Raw genomic sequence first — 20,715 nt, forward strand, 5'->3', positions numbered from 1 at the left:
GGTGAAATATGGTCAATATGGTCGCTAATAAAAATACAAAAATTAGCTGGGAGTGGTGGTGCGCTCCAATAATCCCACCTACTCGGGAGGCTGAGGCAGGATAATCACTTGAACCCAGAAGGCGGAGGTTGCAGTGAGCTGAGATCGCGCCATTGCACTCCAGCCTGGGCAACAGAGCAAGACTCCATCTCAGAAAAAAAAAAAAAGTTAATAGTAATTGTTGAAGTGAAAATTTGAAAATTGTTTAATTTAATGGGGGTTAAATAGAATTTAATAGGGACTTAATGGGGGTTAATAGAGAGGGCTAAATTATTTAATTTAACCCTCTTTTATGAAGAAGAGAGGTAGATTTTTTTTTCCTTGTAACTGTTCGGTGAAATTATTAGTAGTAGGGGTTCCAGATTTCCAAACACCAACATGAGCTCTAAGGTTCCTCCCATATCCCAGTCATGCCCATGACGAAGAGCGTATGACACACGGCACAACACAAAGGCATGGCAGAGGAACGTGCCATGAAATTCACAGACAGAAACCAGCTGCTGAAAGCATCCAGCTGCCAGGGCCTTCAACTTAAATGCTAACTTCCTGAACGCCTATCAGAGTGGGAATCCATTCCTTTTGTAAGTAGAACTATTTAAACTAGAGAGTGGCAGAGTGGGTGATGGGGAGAAGGCTTGTTCCTGGAGCTGGTCTGGGGAAGAGAACATACGAGTGAGGAGAACTGGAAAGAGAGAAGATGAAGAATTGAAGGGGACAAGAGTGTGAAAGGGCAGGTGGGTGGAAACTAAGAGCGGACAGAGATGCCCAGCGATTGTGGGATGAGGCAACGATGGGTCAAGATGACCCAGACCAGGGACGAGAAACATACCTGCAAAATAACCCAGTGACCTTTCTTGGCAGCGAGATCCAGCGCAGCCTCAGCCACTACCTCCTGTCCTTGCCCCAAAGACACGTTGTGAAAGTTCCGATTGTTGAAGGTATATCCAAGTTTTTTTCCTAAAAGGAGGATGGAGTCATCAGTATTATTTATTGTGCCTAATGATGAATGATGTTCATAAGGAAATGCACACCCTCAGATCACCTCTCAAATGCAGGCATGTCCAAATCTATAACCCAAGCCTCATATACTGACCCTTTTCCTTCACAGAGGGCTGCTGCTTCTTCCAGCTTTTTGTTCTCATGTAAAAGGAAGCATTTGTTCAGACCAAAACCGCTTCACTCTTCCTTCTTAATTCCTAAGGCTGGGTAGGTGTGCTGATGCTATTCTTTATGGCTCTTACCTGCAGGCCAGATATTGGTCCACTACTCTAGAAAAGGGTGGAAGAGCAGCAAGCCTGTGGGTATGCTCCTTTGTGGTTTGCCTTGTCTTCTGAATAAATATTGTGTCTTCCCTGGAACTTGACTGGGAGGTGGGGCCCATAGTGGCAGGATTCAGGTAGTTCTGGGTTTCTATTAACCTCCTCTCCTATCATTCCCAACACGTAGAAAAGTATTCTCTAATCATTTTGCATGAATTAGAGTGAAGAGGGGCCAGACACGAAACTCGTTAGTTGTATAGGTGTGAATTTTCTGTTGGATGTATACAAGGGTTGCAGCTGTGCAAATGGATTAAAGGAATGACCACACACAAACGTTGTAGCCATGTAATTGAAGCAAGGTCAAGGGCTTCAGCTGCTCTCCAAGCCCAAGGAAAACAGGACAAAGAAATGACCCTAATACAGAGAACATCAGCTCTTAGCACAATCCAATAAAGTATGGAGAAATTACATAATACTCTTTAGATAAAAGGATCATAAAAATGTATAATACCATGAAGGAATCATTAAGCAATTTTTCTAGGAAGGTGAAGTAGACACAAGAAGAGAAGCTTAAAAAGAGAAACTATAAAAATCCATGCTTAAAAAAATTTAGTTTCGGAGGAACAAAAACTGAAGATGTAGTTAGACACTTGTGCAATAAAATTTTTGGAAACAAGTGTTAATATTATTTCTTTTAAATATAAAAAATGTACAGACTGTCATTCAAATGTACAGGACAAACAAGATAATGACTTTCTGTAGTAAGAAACAGATACTGAAGATTTAGATAAATAATTCATTCCGGAGAAAATGCCAGGATAAAAAGTGTTAGGATTTTTAGATGTCTTCTGTGACATTTCTGCTCACAAAAGAGCCTGTTTATTTTGTTTATTAGCAACAAAAGGATATGGGCAAAGAGGTATTTAATAAAGATTAGTTTGAAAACTCCACACTGGAGGGACCACCACGGACAAAGCTTAGCACGGCAGAGCCTAGCTGGGATCAGTCAGCATTAATCTGGGCTTCAGGCATGACAACGAGGCAGAGAAGAAAGAGATGGATCTTGGAAACATTGAGAAGGGGAAAAATGGATGGGATTCTCAATGACTCAACACTCAGCCAAAGACAGCTGTGTCACATGTAAGCCTCATGGGGTGCGGAGGTAACCTTGCAAGGCCTTTCCCTTTGCAACTGTGAGGCTCTCAGGTGGCTTACTGGGCCTTGAGCAAACCCCTCCAGGTTCTCACGATTTCACCTTCAGATTGTTCTAGGCTGTTGTTTCCATGCCTCCACCCCTACTGCTTGTGACTCATCTCTCCTTTCCTGACTTTCCTTCTAGCTTCACATATGGTGGTGTCACCTGGAACTGTGCCCCACTGGAAACTCTTTTAACATCTTTACAGTGTGCGTCATCGACCTCTAGTCTCTTTGAGGACACTGTAACTCCTACGGTCCTCTCCCTAGTTCCGTATCCCTATGGCATTGGCAGGGGAAAATTTTTTTAGTGTTTTCTTGCTACTTGGAGGCTATTTCTTCTCCGCCCTCATTAAACAAAACAAAACAAAACAATACACTTTTTTTTCTTTTATTTCTTTTTTTTGGGAAATGGAGTCTCTCTCTGTCACCCAGGCTGGAGTGCAATGGCACGATCTCACCTCTCTGCAACCTCAACCTCCCAGATTCAAGCAATTCTCCTGCCTCAGCCTTCTGAGTAGCTGGGATTACAGGTGCCTGCCACCACACTTGGCTGATTTTTGTATTTTTAGTAGAGTCAAGGTTTCACCATGTTGGCCAGGCTAGTCTCCTGACCTCAAGCGATCCGCCCACCTTGGCCTGCATTCAGGGCGCATCTTTTCACGCTGGCTGGAGTCCCCTGTGTGTAAGCATTGCGTTGGTTCACACCTTCTCCTGCCGATGGACACTTTGTTCTCATCCAGTTATTGGTAATGAGGAAAAGGCCTAAACACTCGTGTGCAAGTTGATGTGCGATGTAGGCGCGTTTAAGTTTTCTCTTGGGGGGAATTCCAGGAGTGGGATTGCTGGATGATGTCCTAAGGATGGATTAACTTAATAAGAAACTCCTGGATCACTTTCCAGCATGGCGGGACCCGCCCCCCCACCCCGATTCCTACTGCAGCTCAGGAGGGTCCCAGGTTGGCTGTTGGTTTCTGTCTGATTTTAGACATTCTAATGGATTTGCAGAGGGACTGCTGATCAGCATTTCTCCAACATGTCTGTGATGCTGAGTGTCTGTCCTGAGCAATCTGCCCTCCTGATGCCTTCTCTGATGAGGCCTTCATTCAAATATTTGCCCTCTCTTTTATACTGGGGTTTTCACTTTCTTATTGTTAAGTTTTGACGGTTCTTCACATATTCTGCGTGCCAGTACGTTGTGAAATGTGTGATTCACAAATATTTTTTTCTAGACCATAGTTTGTACTTTCATTCTCTTTAAATTCTTACATTGCTGTATAGAGTTACAATTTTAAATTTGTGACTAAATTTAATTGGTCAATATTTTCTTTTATGAATCATGCTTTTGGTGTCAGGTCTAAGAACTTTTCACCAAACCTGAGGCCATGCAAAATTTCCCGTGTTTTTATCTAAAGGTTTTATAGCATCATGTTCTAAGTTTAGGCCTGTGACAAACGTTGAATAGCATTTTGTATCAGCCGTGGCCATTTCTTCTTTCATCTCTGACAGTATCGTGGGCGTTTGCCGCTCCCTGCGCCTTGTGCTCTTCCTGTCTTCTTGGTCTGCTCTTCCTGTGAGTTTCAGGGGATGTCTTAGTGCTGGCGCTGTCCTGGTCCATTGGGGGTCCTGTGGGCTTGTCTACGTGGGAAAGTTGGGACTGTGATGCTGACGGGATGCCTGTGAGTCAGGGAGGTGCTGATGGGGGTTTCCATGTAGCAGAGGGAGGCGTTTGGTTTTCCAGATGGGACAGACTTGGGAGGGGATGAACTTGAGAAATGCCACTGATGAGAGGCCCAGGCAGAGCAGGTCTTGGGCTGCCCCTCTGTGTGAGCACCAAACGTGGATGTGTCAGTGGCCACGCCGGGAGGGAACCCTCAACCACAGGCCTCTGGGTGTCCAAGGCCAAGTCTTATTCAAGAGGTGCATTCAGCAGAGCCAACCATGGCAGAAATACATAAGGGCAATCCTATGTTTCCTTGGTTAAATCCTCTGCTAATCCCACCCGACTCAGAGAGCGAGCCAAGTCCTCACAGCGGCCTACAAGCCCCGCCTGAGTCACATCCTCTCGGCTCTGATTCTCCGTGCCTGTCTACCCCTCACTATCTCCTCTCCCACCAGAGAAAAGATTTTCCACGTTCATTCTGGTGGATTCAAACCCATCTTTGCCACACAGATGGTCTATAAAGAGTCCTGTTGAAAAAGAAAACGGCAGGCTGGCATGGTGGCTCGTGCCTGTAATCCCAGCCCTTTGGGAGGCTGAGGCAGGTGGATCACCTGAGGTCAGGAGTTTGAGACCAGCCTGGCAAGCATGGTGAAACGCTGTTTGTAGTAAAAATACAAAAATTACCTGGCATTGTGGTACATGCTTGTAATTCCAGGTACTCGGGAGGCTGAGGCAGGAGAATCGCTTAAACCCAGAAGGCAGAGGTTGCAGTGAGCTGAGATTGTGCCACTGCACTCCAGCCTGGACGACAGAGCAAGACTCCGTCTCAAAAGCATAATAGTAGTAATAATAAAAGAAAAAGGCAAAAATTTAAACAGCTAAATAGAAACATGGCAAAAGAGTTGAACCAGCCCTTCACAGAAGAAAAAAAATGTGGAGGAATGGCTGATAAAAACATGAAGAGGGTCTCAGCCTAACAGGGTGAGATATCAGGTGACACCCACCAGACTGACAAAAATCACACAATCAGTGAGGGTATTGAGGAGAATGGAGAGCCACAGGAACACTCACCCAATGCTAAGAATGATGGTAAATTATTTTTGCTATGCTTGCTTATGAAAGGGTGTGTGTTGTGGGTTATGAGGAAAATTACGTTTCTTACTTATATGAAATTTTAAAATTGAAAGCTACCGACCAGAAGAAACTGCACTTGTGTACAAAAGAAATGCCCAAGAACCTTCACAGCAACACAGTCCTAGGGGACCCAGCTGGCCAAACACTCATCAACAGAAAAATGAAGACATTTCCCACGGTCCCCTCACACCACGGGAGATCACACAGCAATGAAAATGAATTGGGTCAGTGTGGACGGGTCTCAAAAAGAGAACGGAGGACAAAAACAGACATGGAGCAAATGCTCAGAGCCAGTGCAGCAGAGGAGCAGCCACACAGGAGACTTTCTTCACATCAAAGTTCAAAACTGCAGCCGATGCAACAGAGCAAGACCCTGTCTCACAAAGACAACAGAGTGTTCAAAAATCACATGCAGTATTGTTTAGGGATGCGCACACACCCGTGGAAAGAAACGTACCACAAAGAAAAGTACAGGAGTGATAAAGACTAAAGCAGAAAGTGACTCCCTCTGAAGGAGAAGGGAAGGGACTGGGATGCAGGAGGGGCCTCCAGGGAGCATCCAAAGTTTGGTTTCTTCAGATTCTATTCCCTAAACTTGGTGGAGGTCCCTTGTGTCCAATGTGTGAATATTCCTTACACCTGACCCACATTATACAAGTGCTTTTTTTCTAGACAGTATTGAGAAGACAGTTATAAACAAGATGTGTTAAAGAGCAAGATGGCAGATGAGCATCAGGAAGGAACACCAAGCACATTTGAGATGTTCCACCCATGGAACCTCACCATGGATACCCTTGTGCTCACACGCCTGGCCTCCCCTCAAAACACAGTCAGTTGTCGGAGATCAGAGGCCACACTCATCACAGCACAGGGGCAGGACCAGCTGGGACAGGGTCCTTCTGTGACATCTACTGCATCCCCAGGCTATGCAAAGCGACCCAGCTGCCAGGTCTCACAGAAGGTGACTATGCACTGAAACCACGTGGGGAAAATGGTAAGTTCTCACTTTGTTCATTACTAGCAACTCTCAGATTCACCTCTATCCTTCACCCCTTCTCCATGAAACAATTTTATAGAGCTTTGCTTGGACCTATTTTTATATTTATTTTTATTTTACTAACTATTGAAGAGATATATATTGTGTGTATGTGCGATTTTGTTTTTGTCAGTCAGGATAATCCTGGTTAAATTTCTACTATTATTATTATTGCCAACATCATTTAGTTTTTTTTAAGCTTTTCAATTCCTGAGGTTATTGATCAGGGTCTTTCTGTCTTGTGAGGCAGAAAACAAATCCCAACCGTGTAGGAGGAAACAATGCATTGATACCGAGGACTGAGACACTCCCAGGCTTACCTTGCTTGGGGTACAGCTACATTTACAGTTTCTGGTGCCCTCCTGTGACTCTCTCTCTCTCTCTCTCTCTCTCTCTCTCCTTCTTCAACTTTGGCTCCATGTTTAGCTCCAAGAACCTCAGACAGAACAGCTGACTCCTCCCCAGGATTCCAGCTAACCGACCCTCACTCTACAAGAGCAGCACTGGATTCTCCGGGATCTCTGACTCAAACTAAAGTGACAACCGCTCCTGCCCAGGTCCTCAGCTGTGCGACCTTCAAACTAAAGAAAGAATCATTTCTGCCCAGGTCCACAGCTAAATGGCCCTCAAACTAAAGAAGGAACCACTCCTGCCCAGGTCTGCAGCTGCGCGGCCCTCAAACTACAAAAAGAACTGCTCCCGCCCATGTCTGCAGCTGGGCAGCCCTCAACCTAAAGTAAGAACTGCTCCTGCCCAGGTTCACAGCTGCACGGCCCTCAAAATACAAAAAGAACTGCTCCTGCCCAGGTCTGCAGTTGTGTGGCCGTCAAACTAAAGAACTGCTCCTGCCCAGGTCCGCAGCTGCGTGGACCTCAAAGTACAAAAGGAACTGCTCAGCCAAGGTCCCCAGCTGTGCAGCCATCAACCTAAAGGAAGAACTGCTCCTGCACAGGCCCCCAGCTCCGTGGACTAAAGTAAGAACTGCTCCTGCCCAGGTCCCCAGCTGTGTGGCCCTAAAACTACAAAAAGAACTGCTCCTGCCCAGATCTGCAGCTGTGCAGCCCTCAACCTAAAGAACTGCTCCTGTCCAGGTCCGCAGCTGCGTGGCCCTCAGACTACTAAAAGAACTGCTCCTGCCCAGGTTCACAGCTGCATGGCCCTCAAAATACAAAAAGAACTGCTCCCGCCCAGGTCTGTGGTTGTGCAGCCCTCAGACTACTAAAAGAACTGCTCCTGCCCAGGTCCCAAGCTGTCCAGTCCTGAAACTAGAGTAAGAACTGCTCCTGCACATGTCCACAGCTGTGCGGACCTCAAACTAAAGTAAGAACTGCTCCTGCCGACGTCCGCAGATGTGCATCCCTCAAACTACAAAAAGAACTTCTCCTGCCCAGGTCCCCAGCTGTGCGACCCTAAAACTAAAATAAGAACTGCTCCTGCCGAGGTCCACGGCCTTATAATCCTCCAAATAATGTAAGAACTGCTCCTGCCCAGGTCCGCAGCTGTGTGGCCCTCAAACTACAAAACCCTCAACTCCATTGCCCCCTTCTACTTCCGCACTCACTACTCAACTTTTTAATACCCAACTCTGAGTTGAAGCATTAATAAAAGTGATAATTAACATGTTTGGTGAAGTGGCACCATCACATGCTTGTGATTCTCAATTTCGAAGCTATTTGGAACTCTTTCAATGTGTCCAGAAGTTGGCTATGTTGCCCATTTCTCCCTGTCATTATGTCTCCTAATGGACCCCTTTTCTTATGCTCAGCAGTTTGCACTACTGTCTAGTTTTCTGAAAAAAACATATGCCCTCTGGTAGTCACTCTTTCATATAATGCCATTTGTCTGCCTCTCTGCACACTGCTTTCTCAATGGAAAAGATGTCCTCCCTACCTGCCTGTCACTTTATCTGTCCTTAAAATCCCATCTCTTTTTGTATCTTTTATTTTTTGAGACAGAGTTTCCCTCTTGTCGCCCAGGCTGGAGTGCGGTGGCACAATCTTGGCTCAATGCAACCTCCTCCTCCTAGGTTCAAGTGATTCTTCTGCCTCAGCCTCCCCAGTAGCTGGGACTAAAGGCGCCCGCCACCATTCCTGGCTACTTTTTGTATTTTTAGCAGAGATGTTGTTGGCCAGGCTGGTCTCGAACTCCTGATCCCAGAGGATCCACCCACATCGGCCTCCCAAAGTGCTGGGATTACAGTCATGAGCCATTGCGCCTGCCCCTCTTTTTATATCTTTAACCTTTACTTCTCTTCACTCTTCTGCTCCCCAGCACATGCACAAATCAGTTTTGCTCATCACACACACACACACACACACACACACACACACAACTCCATGAATCCTGAAGCCTCTCTCTAAAGACTGTACTTGCCTCAGCTTGTCTACCTTTCACTTGCCTTTTAAGGAAAAGAGGGCTGGGTGTGGTGGCTCATGCCTATAATCCCAGCTCTTTGGGAAGCTGAGGTGGACAGGTTGCTTGAGCTTAGCAGTTCAAGACCAACCTGGGCAACACAGTGAGACCCCATCTCTACAAAAAATTAGCTAGATACAGTGGCACATGCCTATAGTCCCAGCTACTCAGGAGGCTGAGGCGGGGGGATTGCTTGAGCCTGGGAGGTAGAGGTTGCAATGAGCCAAGATTGGGCCACTGCAGTCCAGCCTGGGCAATACAGTGAGATCCTGTCTCAAAAAACAAAACAAAACAAAACAAAACCCAACCAAAAACAAGGAAAGAGAATGGGACCAGGAACAATAAAAATGAGAGTCAGAGCAAAGTTTCAATAATCTGGCTGCAAAGACACTGAATAGAAAACTGTTTCTTTGAACATAGCTGGTGGCAGACCTACAGAAATCTCAGAACAATGGAAAGAGAGCAAAGGAGATAGTAGAAGGCAAAGGCAGATACACAGCTTCCTTCTGATCAGAAATGGAAATACACAACTCATTTTGTTAAAGCCAGGTAATTGGGCAAAGAAGGAGGAAGACCAAGCAAGATCACGCTGCAGACAAGTGAAAGAAGGACCAGAGGAGATACCTGCATCAGGGCAGGAAGGGGAGGGCCAAGGAGGAGACTATTCTTTGAGAGGCTGTGGGAAAAAAATATGAAGGAAGGGCAAAATGAGTTGTCTCAAAGAACAGACAAACCATCATCCATGTTGTAACACCACACAGCTTTTCAAAGCCTTTTCACATTTGAGATTTTGTTTTCATCTTCAGTAGCCCAAGGAGGCAGGTATCATGGGTGACTGAGAACAAGGGGGAAGTAGATGAAGCAAAAGCAGAAATAAAAGCAAATAAAGAAGAGTGGCTCATTTAGGGAAAGAGGCGATAAGAGAGTACAGCGAAAGCGCTGTTAAAGGCTTAATCAGAGAAGGCAAGAAGGAAAGCAGTGAGGCTGGATGGTGATAGCTTTCACGTTTAGAGGCCAAGAAGAGGGGATGGAATTTCCCACTTCCCCATTCCATGTCTGCTTCTCCTCCTCTCCTCTTTCTTCCCTTCCCTTTCCTTCCCTTCCTCCTCCTTCACCATTGTTGAGGAAGGAAAATCCTGGAGGAGACTGAGTGGCACAAACATACCTAAAAATTATAGATTCCTAAACAGGGGAATTATTAATTGTTCATTGGCTAATGGATAAGCTTCAGGGGCTGAAGAAATGCTCAAAATTGTATACAGAATGTTGTGTGTTTTTGGTTTATGTATTTTTTCGGGGGTGAAGTAAAGACCAGGGAACAAATCTTGAATCTGAATCTAGGGATTTGAAAACTCTACCCAATATTAAGAGTTGCCTTGTTGAAGTACAGGAATACATATATGAAGGAGTAAAGAACTTAAATCAAATACCCAAAGATGGGAAATGATTCCAAGCTTTTTAAGAGTCTAAATGGAGGAAGACAGTGAACTGTGTGATACACAGACTCCGCATAAACAATAAAACAGTAAGTTTACTTAATAAACTGGGGCTAGGGGACATGGGGAAAGTGTTTAGATCAGCCATGTGGATTCCAGACTTGAGACAAAGAGTCCATCAGGCAAGCCGATTAGATTCAAGTTGTGGAAAATGTGGATGTCACTGGAATATATGTCCTAAATGGGCAAATTAGAAAATAAATCAAAGCACCAAGAAGGCTGGGAGGAAGGAAGGGAGCAAGAGAAACACAGGTGCCAACTAATCTCTAGTTGATGAACAGCAATATTGCTTCTGGTAAGAAAATATCCATTAAGATTAGGCCAAGGGCAGGGCTGAGATAACGTATTCAGAGACAGACAACGAATATAGATCAGGGAGGGGTCAGTTTGCCTGAGATGACAGGAAGCTGCAAAGTACATGATGGAATAGATGGAGGTCAATTGGCTAGGAACAACAGGAAATTGCTCATAAACAGGGTATATGAAAGCTTCCAAAAGGGAAGATACTGAATAAAAATAAGGAAACTAAATTTATCTGTATGAAAGGAACAAAGCCTCCAGGGGACAGAAGGAACACAAACTCTATAAAGTGTGAAAGTCAGGAATAACTTAGCTCTGATAACAGTTTGGCTACTATTCATTCATTCATTTGTTAGTTCATTCAACAATACTTCTCTGTGCTAGTTACACTATTAGGCACTGGAAAAAAAATGAACAAGATGACATGGTCATCAAGGATGCTAAGTGACAAGCAGGTAGGCAAAACGTAAGTTATAATGATTAAAGAATGATTAAATTCAAATTGTATTAAATGCTCTGAAGCAAATGTATAGAGTGCTGTAAGACTCTCTAGTTGGGAATCAAGTGGTCTTACAGGGAGGTCAGGAATGGCTGGTAATTTGCAGGTGAGTAGGCATTGGATGGTTGGAAATATTTCAGATAAAAGGAATCATTTGTGCCAATTTCTTAGATTAAGAAGACTCATGGTGTTGACAGGATCTAAAAGCTGGACAGAAAAGCCATGCCATGCAGGCCACACAGGTCATGTTAATGATATTAGACTATACCTTCAAAACAATAGGAAGTCATAAGAAAGTTTTAAAGAGGGTCAGGCACGGTGGCTCATGCCTGTAATCCCAGCACTTTGGCAGGCCGAGGTGGAAGGATCACCTGAGGTCAGGAGAATTCGAGACCATCCTGCCCACCATGGCAAAACCCCAAATCTAATAAACATATAAAAAATTAGCTGGGTGTGGTGGTGGGTACCTATAATCCCAGCTACTAGGGAGGCTGAGGCAGGAGAATTGCTTGAATCTGGGAGGCAGAGCTTGCAGTGAGCTGAGATTGTGCCGCTGCACTCCAGCCTGTACAAGAACGAAACTCCATCTCAAAAAACAACAACAAAAAAAAGAAAATAAAAGAAAGTTTTAAGTAGAAGAGTGATACAATCGCATTTGAGATTGAGCAACATGACTCTGGCTGCAGAATGGCAAGGGTTTGCAGAGGGAGGAGAGTGGAGATGAGCTAGGAGGCTAGTATAATAGGCCAGGTGAAAGCCTATGGCGATTCAGATGAGGTTGGTAATCATCAAAACAGAGACAATTAGATGGATTTGAAACACATTTAGGAGATAGAATCAATAGAACTAAATGTGGCATGGGAGGTGGAAGAGGTGTTTAGGATGATTGATACCCAAGTTTCTGGCATGAGAAACTTAGTAAATGGTGGTGGCATTTACGACATACAATAGAGCAAAATTTTTAGAGCTCAAAAGTTTTAGTGGCTCTTTCACATGAAATGACATGCTGACTGCTCAGCAGATGAATGAAGAGGACCCATAACTAGGCACAGCTTATGAAATTTCAGAACACAAGGGAGAAAGGTGATTCTAAAGTTTTCAGGGAATAAAAATAGGTCACCAACAAAGAAACAATGAAAGAATATAATTTCACTGGCATGTGATATCTCATGAACAAAACTGGGTTCTAGAAGATAATAGAATCATGTATCCAAAGTTCTGATAAAAACCATTTTGGACCTTGAAAAACTATCAGACAATTATATGAGCAAAATTAAAGCATTTTTAGACACCCAAGGATTCTGAATTTTTACTTCTTATTATTCTTTTCTGATAATTTATGACAGCAAAATAAGGATAAAAAATTGAAAATAAAAGACATGGTATATAAAGACAGTAGAACTAATTTACAATATAAAGAAAATAGGTTCCAAGATGATAGCTTCCTAGAAGGCTGAAATACAATTTATCTACATTAGAAGAAGATGTCAGTGAGCTCCAGGAAAAGAATCTTTAAGAAGAATAAAGTGGAGTCTTTCAAAATATACAATGAATAAAAAGTTAGTGGCAATGATAAGTGAAGAATTTACTTGTTCTCCCAAGACAAATAAAAGGTAACTTGCAATTCCAAAGAAAACTAAAAGCTACAAAAATTATCATCATGTATAAAGCAAACTGAAATTTGACATGTTTTGAACCTCTATGCTAAGAACATTATTCTTTTAGAGACCCCTAGAGATTATGACATTTGATCAAAAAGAAGAAAATGTAATCTTAGATATCACTTGCCTTTGCAGTGAGTAATTAGGATATATGTGCTGTTTATTGGCTTTCAACTTTAAAAATTAACTCATCAACTAGGCATGCATAAATTAATGATGGTAACAAAGTAGAATGAATATGCATTAATTATTGACTATGTAAAAATAAAGTCATAGCTAACGCAAATTGAGAAATGGAAGCCTTAGCTTACCTAGAAAGAAGCCAAAAGAATTATCTAAAATTTGTGGAATAAAAATTGTTTTTCTAACAGCATTTAGTTGTAACCAAAAGATGGGCTAAACACTTTAAAATTAAAATTTAGGAGGCATTTATCAACAAGTTATATAACTTAAATGAAACGGACAAAGTCCTAAAAAGAAATAAATTACTATAACTGACTCAAAGAGAAAAAAAATCTTTGAGTAAATATATAACTAATAAAGATAAATTAAACTAATAATTTAAAAACTTCCTACTAAAAAAACTCAGGCCCAGATGGTTTCATCACCGGATTCTACCAAACATTCATGAGAATTAATACCAATACTTTATAAAATCTTTCAAAAAAATAGAAGCAGAGAGAATACTTCCCAATTAATTCTGATGTATAGGTTATTAGTATTATTCTGATACCAAAAACAGACAAGGACCTTGCAAAGAAAGAAAACAACAGATTACTATACCTTGTAAATACACATGTAAATATTCTCAACAAAATGTTAGCAAACTGAATCCAGTAATATATAAAAAGAATTACACACTAGTACTGATTGAGATCCTAGAAATGAAAGGTTGGTTTAACTTCTAAAAATCAATAATGTAATATATAATATTAATAGAATAAAGAAAGAACTATCTTATCACCACAATATATGCAGAAAAAGCACTTGACAAAGCCCAGCAACTTTTCACAATAAAATAGAACTCAACAAACTAGGAATAGAAGGCCATTTTCTCAATTCAATAAAGGACATCTACAAAAAAATCCACTGCTAACGTCATACTTAATGGTGAAAACTAAAATTTTTCCCCTTAGATCAGAAACAAGACAAGGATGTCTGAACTTACTACTTCTACCTAACATTGTATTGGAAATTCTAGCCAAGGTAATTAGGCAAAAATAAATAAGAACATATGAGGATAAAACAGGAAAAAATGTAACTATCTGAATTTGCAGATAACATGGTCTTGTATCTGGAAAATCCTAAGACATTCACTAAAAAGAATATTAGAACTAACAAAAAAGTTCAGCAAGTTTGAAGAAGATCAATATGTAAAGATGCACTAACAATGAAACTAAAATTAAATAAACAATTCCATTTACAACAGAATCTAAAATAAAAAAAATCTTGAGAATACATTTAATAAAAGAAGAGCAAGACTTGTACACTAAAGACAACAAAATATTGTTAAAATAACCTAAAGAAAACTAAATAAATGGCAAGACAACCCATGTTCACTGATCAGACTTATATTAAGATGTCAATAATCTCTAAATTTATCTACATATTCATTGCAGTCCTTATTGAAATTCAAACTGCATTTATGATTTTTTGCAGAAATTCATAAGCTAATCCTAAAATTTATATAAAATATGACAGCAAGAATGAGGAAAACAAACAAGAAACAACAACAAAAAAGAAAATATAAGAGACCCAGAGAGCAAAAACGATCATGAAAAGAACAAAGCTGAAGAACTCATACTTCCTGATTTCAAAACATACTACAAAGCTATAGTCATTGAGACTGTTATTTGGCATACAGATAGATACATACATCAATGGAATAGAAATAATAGTCCAGAAATAAGCTCTTACATTGATGGTCTATTTTTGACAAGGGTTCCAATACCATTCAACCAGGAGAGAATTGTCTTTTCAACAAATGGAACAGGGACAACTGCATATTTACATGTCAAGGGACAAAGTTGGACCCTTTTCTTACATACACAAATATTAACTCAAAATGGATTGTAGATCTAAATGTAATAACTAAAAATAAAAATCTTAGAAGAAAACAAACGAGAGTAAATCTTTGTGACCCTAGGTTAGCAATAGTTTTTTAGATACAATATTAAAGCACAAGTAGCCAAAAGAAAAAGATAAATTAGATTTTAACATAAAAACTTTTCTGCTTCAAAGAATACCATTAAAAAAGTAAACAGAAAACCCAAAGAGTAGGAGAAAATATTTGGAAATCATATATCTGATAAGAAACTTGTATACAGAATTCGTAAGAAACTCTTATAACTCAACAATAAAAAGACAAGTAACCTAATTTTAAAAATGGGATTAGAATAGACATTTCTCCAAAGAAGATGGAGAAATATCCAATAGGTCCATGAAAATGACACTCAACATCATTTGGGAAATGCAAATCCAAACCTCAGTGAGCTGCCACTGCATACCCACTATGGCGGCTGTAATCATCAGATCAATAATAAGTGCTGGTGAAGACCTGGAGAAACTGGAATTTGCATATTGCTGTTGGGATTGTGAAATGGTGCACTTGTTTTCAAAAACAGTCTGGCAGTTCCTCAGAGTTAAACATAAAGTTAACACCTGACTCAGCAATTCTATTCCCAGTATATACTCAAGAGAATTGAAAACATATGTCCACACAAACACTTGTAAATGAATGTTCATAGAAGCATCATTTGTAGCAGCCAAAAGATGAAATAAGCCAAATGTCCATCAACAGATGAACAGAGAGATAAAATGTGGTTTAGCTATACAATGGAATATTACCCATCCATAAAAAAGAATGTAGTTCTGACTCATGCTATGACATGGCTGAACTTTGAAAAATTATGCTAAATGAAAGAAGCTCATCACAAAAAAGCACATTGTGCATGATTTCATTTATATGAAATGTCCAGAATAGGCAAATACTTAGAGACAGAAAGTAAACTGATGGTTGACTAGGCCTGATAGGTGGTGAGATGTCATGGAAAGTGATTGCTAGTGGATGTAGGGTTTCGAAACAGGAGTTTTGAAAATTAGCATATGGTGATGGTTGCACAGCCTTATGAATATCCTAAAATGCTTTGAATTGCACACTTTAAAAGGATGAATTGTATGGTTTGTGAATTATTATCTCGATGCAGCTGTTGAAAAATTTGGGAGAACGAGGAGAGTCTTGGTTGGGAGCAGCGTGTCTCATTTGCACCTGTGGGGGATGTTCATTGATGGAGGAGTCTGAATGATGTCATGGAGTGGCAAATGCCACTGAAAGATTTTTATTCCTTACATTTCCTGAGAGCAGGAGATGCACCATACATGCAAAGCCATATGGGGGAGCGCCGGGTTGGTCAGGAGGCAGAAAGGAGCATGGGGATATTGCAGGCCAGGGTCTTGGGGTTTCCCTGAGAAACAAAGGCAGGGCAGGGGAAACAGTTTAGGACTGGGTAATTTGAGTAATTTTCATGGGTTTGGGAGCCTAGGGACTGTCCTTACCAGTCTGGTACCTGGCCCTGTGTTGACTTAGGCCAGTGAGGATATTGGCTTGGTGTGTGAGAGTTAGATAAAGGTGATGATTGGGAGTGTAGACTCTGGATGATTATTTTGCATACTCCCAGACGAGCCTTTTGCGGTATCTAAGAACTGGCTAGCTTTGGGAGCAGCAGTCTCTCTCTAGTCGGTGACGCCACAAATACCAGAGCATCAAGATTATAGTTAACAATAATATACAGTTTCAGGTAGCTAGAAGGTGGATATGGAACATTCCCAACACAAGGAAATGATTAAATGTTTGAGTTGGTGAATATGCTAATGTTTGGAGCATAAGTAATTCCATCTTAGCAAAAGACTCCCTCTTACATTTTAAAAGGGATCGTACCAACAGGGACCAGATGTTTGCTTAATCAGCTGAGACTGCACCCAGCCAGATAAGGACATAACCAGGCACATTCTCCCACTATCGGTCTTCACCAGAGGACTACTAGCTCAAAACAGCCGTCTTGACAGACGCTGTCTTGCTGTTAATTGTAGTAAGCACCCAGCATCCACGGAAGGCTCAGCCCACATCAAAGACTCTTCCTTGCAGTTCGTTAAAGGACTTCCCAGACCAGGACAGGACATTCTTTTTGTCCATGTTGTTCTCTTTGGATTGGTTCGTTAACCCATTTTCCTATCTCCCCGTCCCATCTCCTTTCTCTTGATGTTAGATGTGACTTTGGTGGATGCAGAATGTTTAATTTATAACATTTATATTGATTTAATCGTATACCATTATGTATGGTTTGCAATACTGACTGACTTTGGAATGGCTTGAGCCTATTTGCCTACAGCTCTGACTACTGAGAAAATGGGAGATACTAAGAAGAATTACCTCCTTGGGAACTCCACGAAGCTTGTGGCTTTTATGACTGGAATAGCATCAGTAAAAGACTGATACTGTGGAAAGACACAAAATGTGTGGGAACCTTGTTATGTCTTTGTGCTGCTCACGATACTAGTCACCCTGATCTGACTACTGTGTATGATGTGTACAGAAACTTCACTATGTGTCTCATTAATATGTAGTTATTTGTCAATTAAAAATTTTGTTTTAAAAGGATATAGAAAAAGACAGTACAGTTGACCATTGAACAACACAGGTTTGAATGGTGTAGGTCCACTAATACATGGATTTCTTTCAACCAAACTCAGATGAAAATACAGCAGTTTCTGAGAAATGTGAAGCCTGTGTATACAGACGGCAGGGCTGATGATGGGACTTGCATATGCCAGGACTGAACCAATACCTCCCAGTCCCCACCCCATATATGTGGAGGGACAACTGTATAGCTAATGCATTGGGCTCTGTGATGCCTCAGTGCCAAACGGACACATAGAGAATCTAAGACGACACAGAGAGAACACAGTGGGTGCTAAATCCTCATTTTTCATATCGGGAATAGCTACTTTATCTAAAATTGCAAAATACAAAAATGGTGATACAAGATTATTATGAGGAAATGAGAAGTAATTCTCAAAAGAACTAAATTCAGAAATGGACAAAAGCATAGAGCCTGGGAAGAGGACTGAGTATCGGGAAGGCTGGAGCTGGCCTTCCCGATTAAAAAATGCTTCTCATTTTTTAATTCTTCTCTATTATCAATTTTATTATATGCATCTTATTCATTCTTTAGGGCCTAGTTAGCTTTATCTCTCCTTCCCCAAGGCACAAAGCATATGCTGTTATGTTTCATTCCATAAGTAATACTAGACTTATAAATAAAAAATAAAATCCTAAGCCTCCCAGCCATCTGAATGGACCCCTCTTTTCAGCAAAGGACATTCCAAAGTTAACCTGAAATACTAGTTCAGGCCATGATAGGAAGTGGGGGTCAGATGTGCCTCATTATACCCTGCTTTCTTTTGGAATTACTGATGGGACAGACTCCTTTTTTTTTTTTTTTTTGAGATAGAGTTTTCCTCTTGTTGCCCAGGCTGGAGTGCAATGGCACCATCTTGGCTCACTGCAACCTGCACCTCCTGGGTTCAAGCAATTCTGCTGCCTCAGCCTCCTAAGTAGCTACGATTACAGGCATGTGCCACCACACCTGGCTAATTTTGTATTTTTAGTAGAGATGGGGTTTCTCCACGTTGGTCAGGCTGGCCTCAAACTCCCAGCCTCAGGTGATCCGCCTGCCTTGGCCTCCCAAACTGCTGGGATTACAGGTGTGAGCCACGGTACCCAGCCAGGACAGATGCTTTAAGTCTGATAAGAAACGCTTACAGTTTATTCTCTCTGAAGCCTGCTACCTGGAAGCTTCGCCTGCCTGATGAAACCTTGGTCTCCACCACCCCTTATCATTTTTTTTGTTGTTGTTTTTTGGCTTTGAAGTTGGACATGCTGAATATTCTTTATCTGTTTCTTCAACTTTAGGTTCAGTGGTCCATGTGCAGGATGTGCTCGTTTGTTACATAAGTAAACATGTGCCATGATGCTTTGCTGTTCAGATCATTCCATCCCCTAGGTATTAAGCCCAGCGTCCATTAGCTATTCTTCCTGATGCTCTTCCTCCCTCTCACCCCCTCAACAGGCCCCAGTGTGTGTTGTTTCCCTCCTTGTGCCCATGTGTTTTCATTACTCAGCTCCCACTTACAAGTGAGAAAATTCAGTGTTTGGTTTTGTGTTCCTGCATCAGTTGGTGGAGGATAATGGCTTCCAATCCATCCATGTCCCTGAAAAGGACATGATCTCATTCCTTTTTATGGCTGTGTAGTATTCCATGGTGTATATGTACTGCATTTTCTTTTTCTATTTTTGCTTTTTTGAGATGGAGTCTCACTCTGTCACCCAGGCTGGAGTGCAGCAGTGCTATCTCGGCTCACTGCAACCTCTGACTCCCGGGTTCAAGCGATTCTCCCCTTTCAGCCTTCTGAGTAACTGGGACTACAGGTGTGCACCACCACACCCGGCTAATATTTTGTATTTTTATTAGAGATGGGATTTCAGGGTGTTAGCCAGGATAGTTTCCTTCTCCTGACCTTGTGATCTGCCTGCCTCAGCCTCCCAAAGTGCTAGGATTACAGGCATGAGCCATCGTGCCCTGCTCTATTTTTTTTTTTTTTTGAGATGAAGTCTAGTTCTTGTCCCCCAGGCTGGAGTGCAGTAGTGCAGTCTTGGTTCACTGTAACCTCCACCTCCTGGGTTCAAGCAATTCCCCTGCCTCAGCCTCCCGAGTAGCTGGGATTATAGGTGCCCGCCACCATACCCAGCTAATTTTTGTAATTTTAGTAAAGATGGGGTTTCATCATGTTGGCCAGGCTGGTCTCAAACTCCTGACCTCAGGTGATTCACCTGCCTCGGCCTCCCAAAGTGCTGGGATTACAGCGTGAGCTACTATGCCCAGCCATACCACATTTTCTTTATCCAGTCTATCATTAATGAGAATTTGGGTTGGTTCCATGTCTTTGCTATTGTGAATAGTGCTGCAGTGAACATATGCATGCATGTATCTTTATAAAATTAATAGAATACTTTCTATTCCTTTGGGTATATAACCAGTCATGGGATTGCTGGGTCAAACGGTATTTCTCCCTCTAGGTCTTTGAGGAATTGCCACACTGTGGGGGCCTGTGAAAAGATCATACTAGTAGTATTTCAGAAAGATTGCTCTGGCTAAGATAAGGGAAATGGGTGAGGTGGAGTGGAGGGAAAGAGGCCTCCTCATGAAACTAGAACTGTGAGTTCTGCCATTTATAGCCCAGAGTGGCCCTTTTTCTCCCTGGTGGTGATCTTCTGATTTTATTTCAGCAATGACCCTGACTTCTGTATGATTTGCAAATGTTGAGTATTTGAAGCTTGAGTCCAGAAAGGAGAAATCAATAGACCCCAAAAATGAAGCTTGAAGAGAAATCAATAGATCCCCAAGTATAATAAAGCTTGAATCCAGAAAACAGAAATCAATAGATCCCCAAAATGAAAGTGCATGGGGGCAACTGCAGCCCTGGTCCAAGATGGTGCCTTTCTCACCTTGACTCTCGACATCCTTCAGTGGGTCCACCCCTGGAGACAGGATAAAAAACATGGGAGTGGCTGGTCCTGATTCTTCAAATGAGGCTGCAAAATCTAGTGCTCTTCCCACCACGTATTTGCTTCCTAACTTCTCTTCAACAAAATTTCTGCCAGAAAAAAAAGCACATACATATTTATACATACGTAGCAGCCACAGAACAGTAACATTTGAAAAATGGAGGTCTATAGAAATGAAAGAACGTGCTCAAGGTCATGGGTTTGGTAGTTACAGAGCTAGGACTGGCTCCAAGTTCACTGCTTATTAAGTCCACGCTTACAACCTGTGCTGCTAGCTGCCAGGCTGCTCACCTGGATCTGGGCTCCCCTGGAAGCCCCATCCAGCCAGGCCATCGCTGACTCCCTCTGGGGAGCCTGGTGGCTTCTCACACCATCCCACCCAGCAGGACACTTCAGAA

The 20,715-nt window shown here is 42.0% G+C and overlaps 1 protein-coding gene and 1 long non-coding RNA gene across 6 annotated transcripts in view; one reads left to right on the forward strand and one right to left on the reverse strand.

Moving 5' to 3' along the window:
• DNAH9 (dynein axonemal heavy chain 9) overlaps nt 1–20,715 on the reverse strand; it is a 361,130-nt gene that overhangs the window by 32,930 nt on the left and 307,485 nt on the right. For all 5 annotated transcript variants that reach the window (XM_032280243.1, XM_032280245.1, XM_032280244.1 and 2 more), the window contains 2 exons: nt 20,258–20,406; nt 869–996 (listed from right to left, as the gene is read on the reverse strand). In XM_032280243.1, the coding sequence (XP_032136134.1) occupies nt 869–996; nt 20,258–20,406 (277 nt within the window). The remainder of the gene's footprint in view (nt 1–868; nt 997–20,257; nt 20,407–20,715) is intronic.
• Nucleotides 7,553–8,117, forward strand: LOC116553105. Its single transcript, XR_004269637.1, has 2 exons — nt 7,553–7,766; nt 7,817–8,117. It is a non-coding gene; the product is annotated as an uncharacterized LOC116553105 (long non-coding RNA).

Source organism: Sapajus apella, unplaced genomic scaffold (assembly GCF_009761245.1).
Source record: "Sapajus apella isolate SASKATOON/1434 unplaced genomic scaffold, GSC_monkey_1.0 scaffold12, whole genome shotgun sequence".
Taxonomy (NCBI): domain Eukaryota; kingdom Metazoa; phylum Chordata; class Mammalia; order Primates; family Cebidae; genus Sapajus; species Sapajus apella.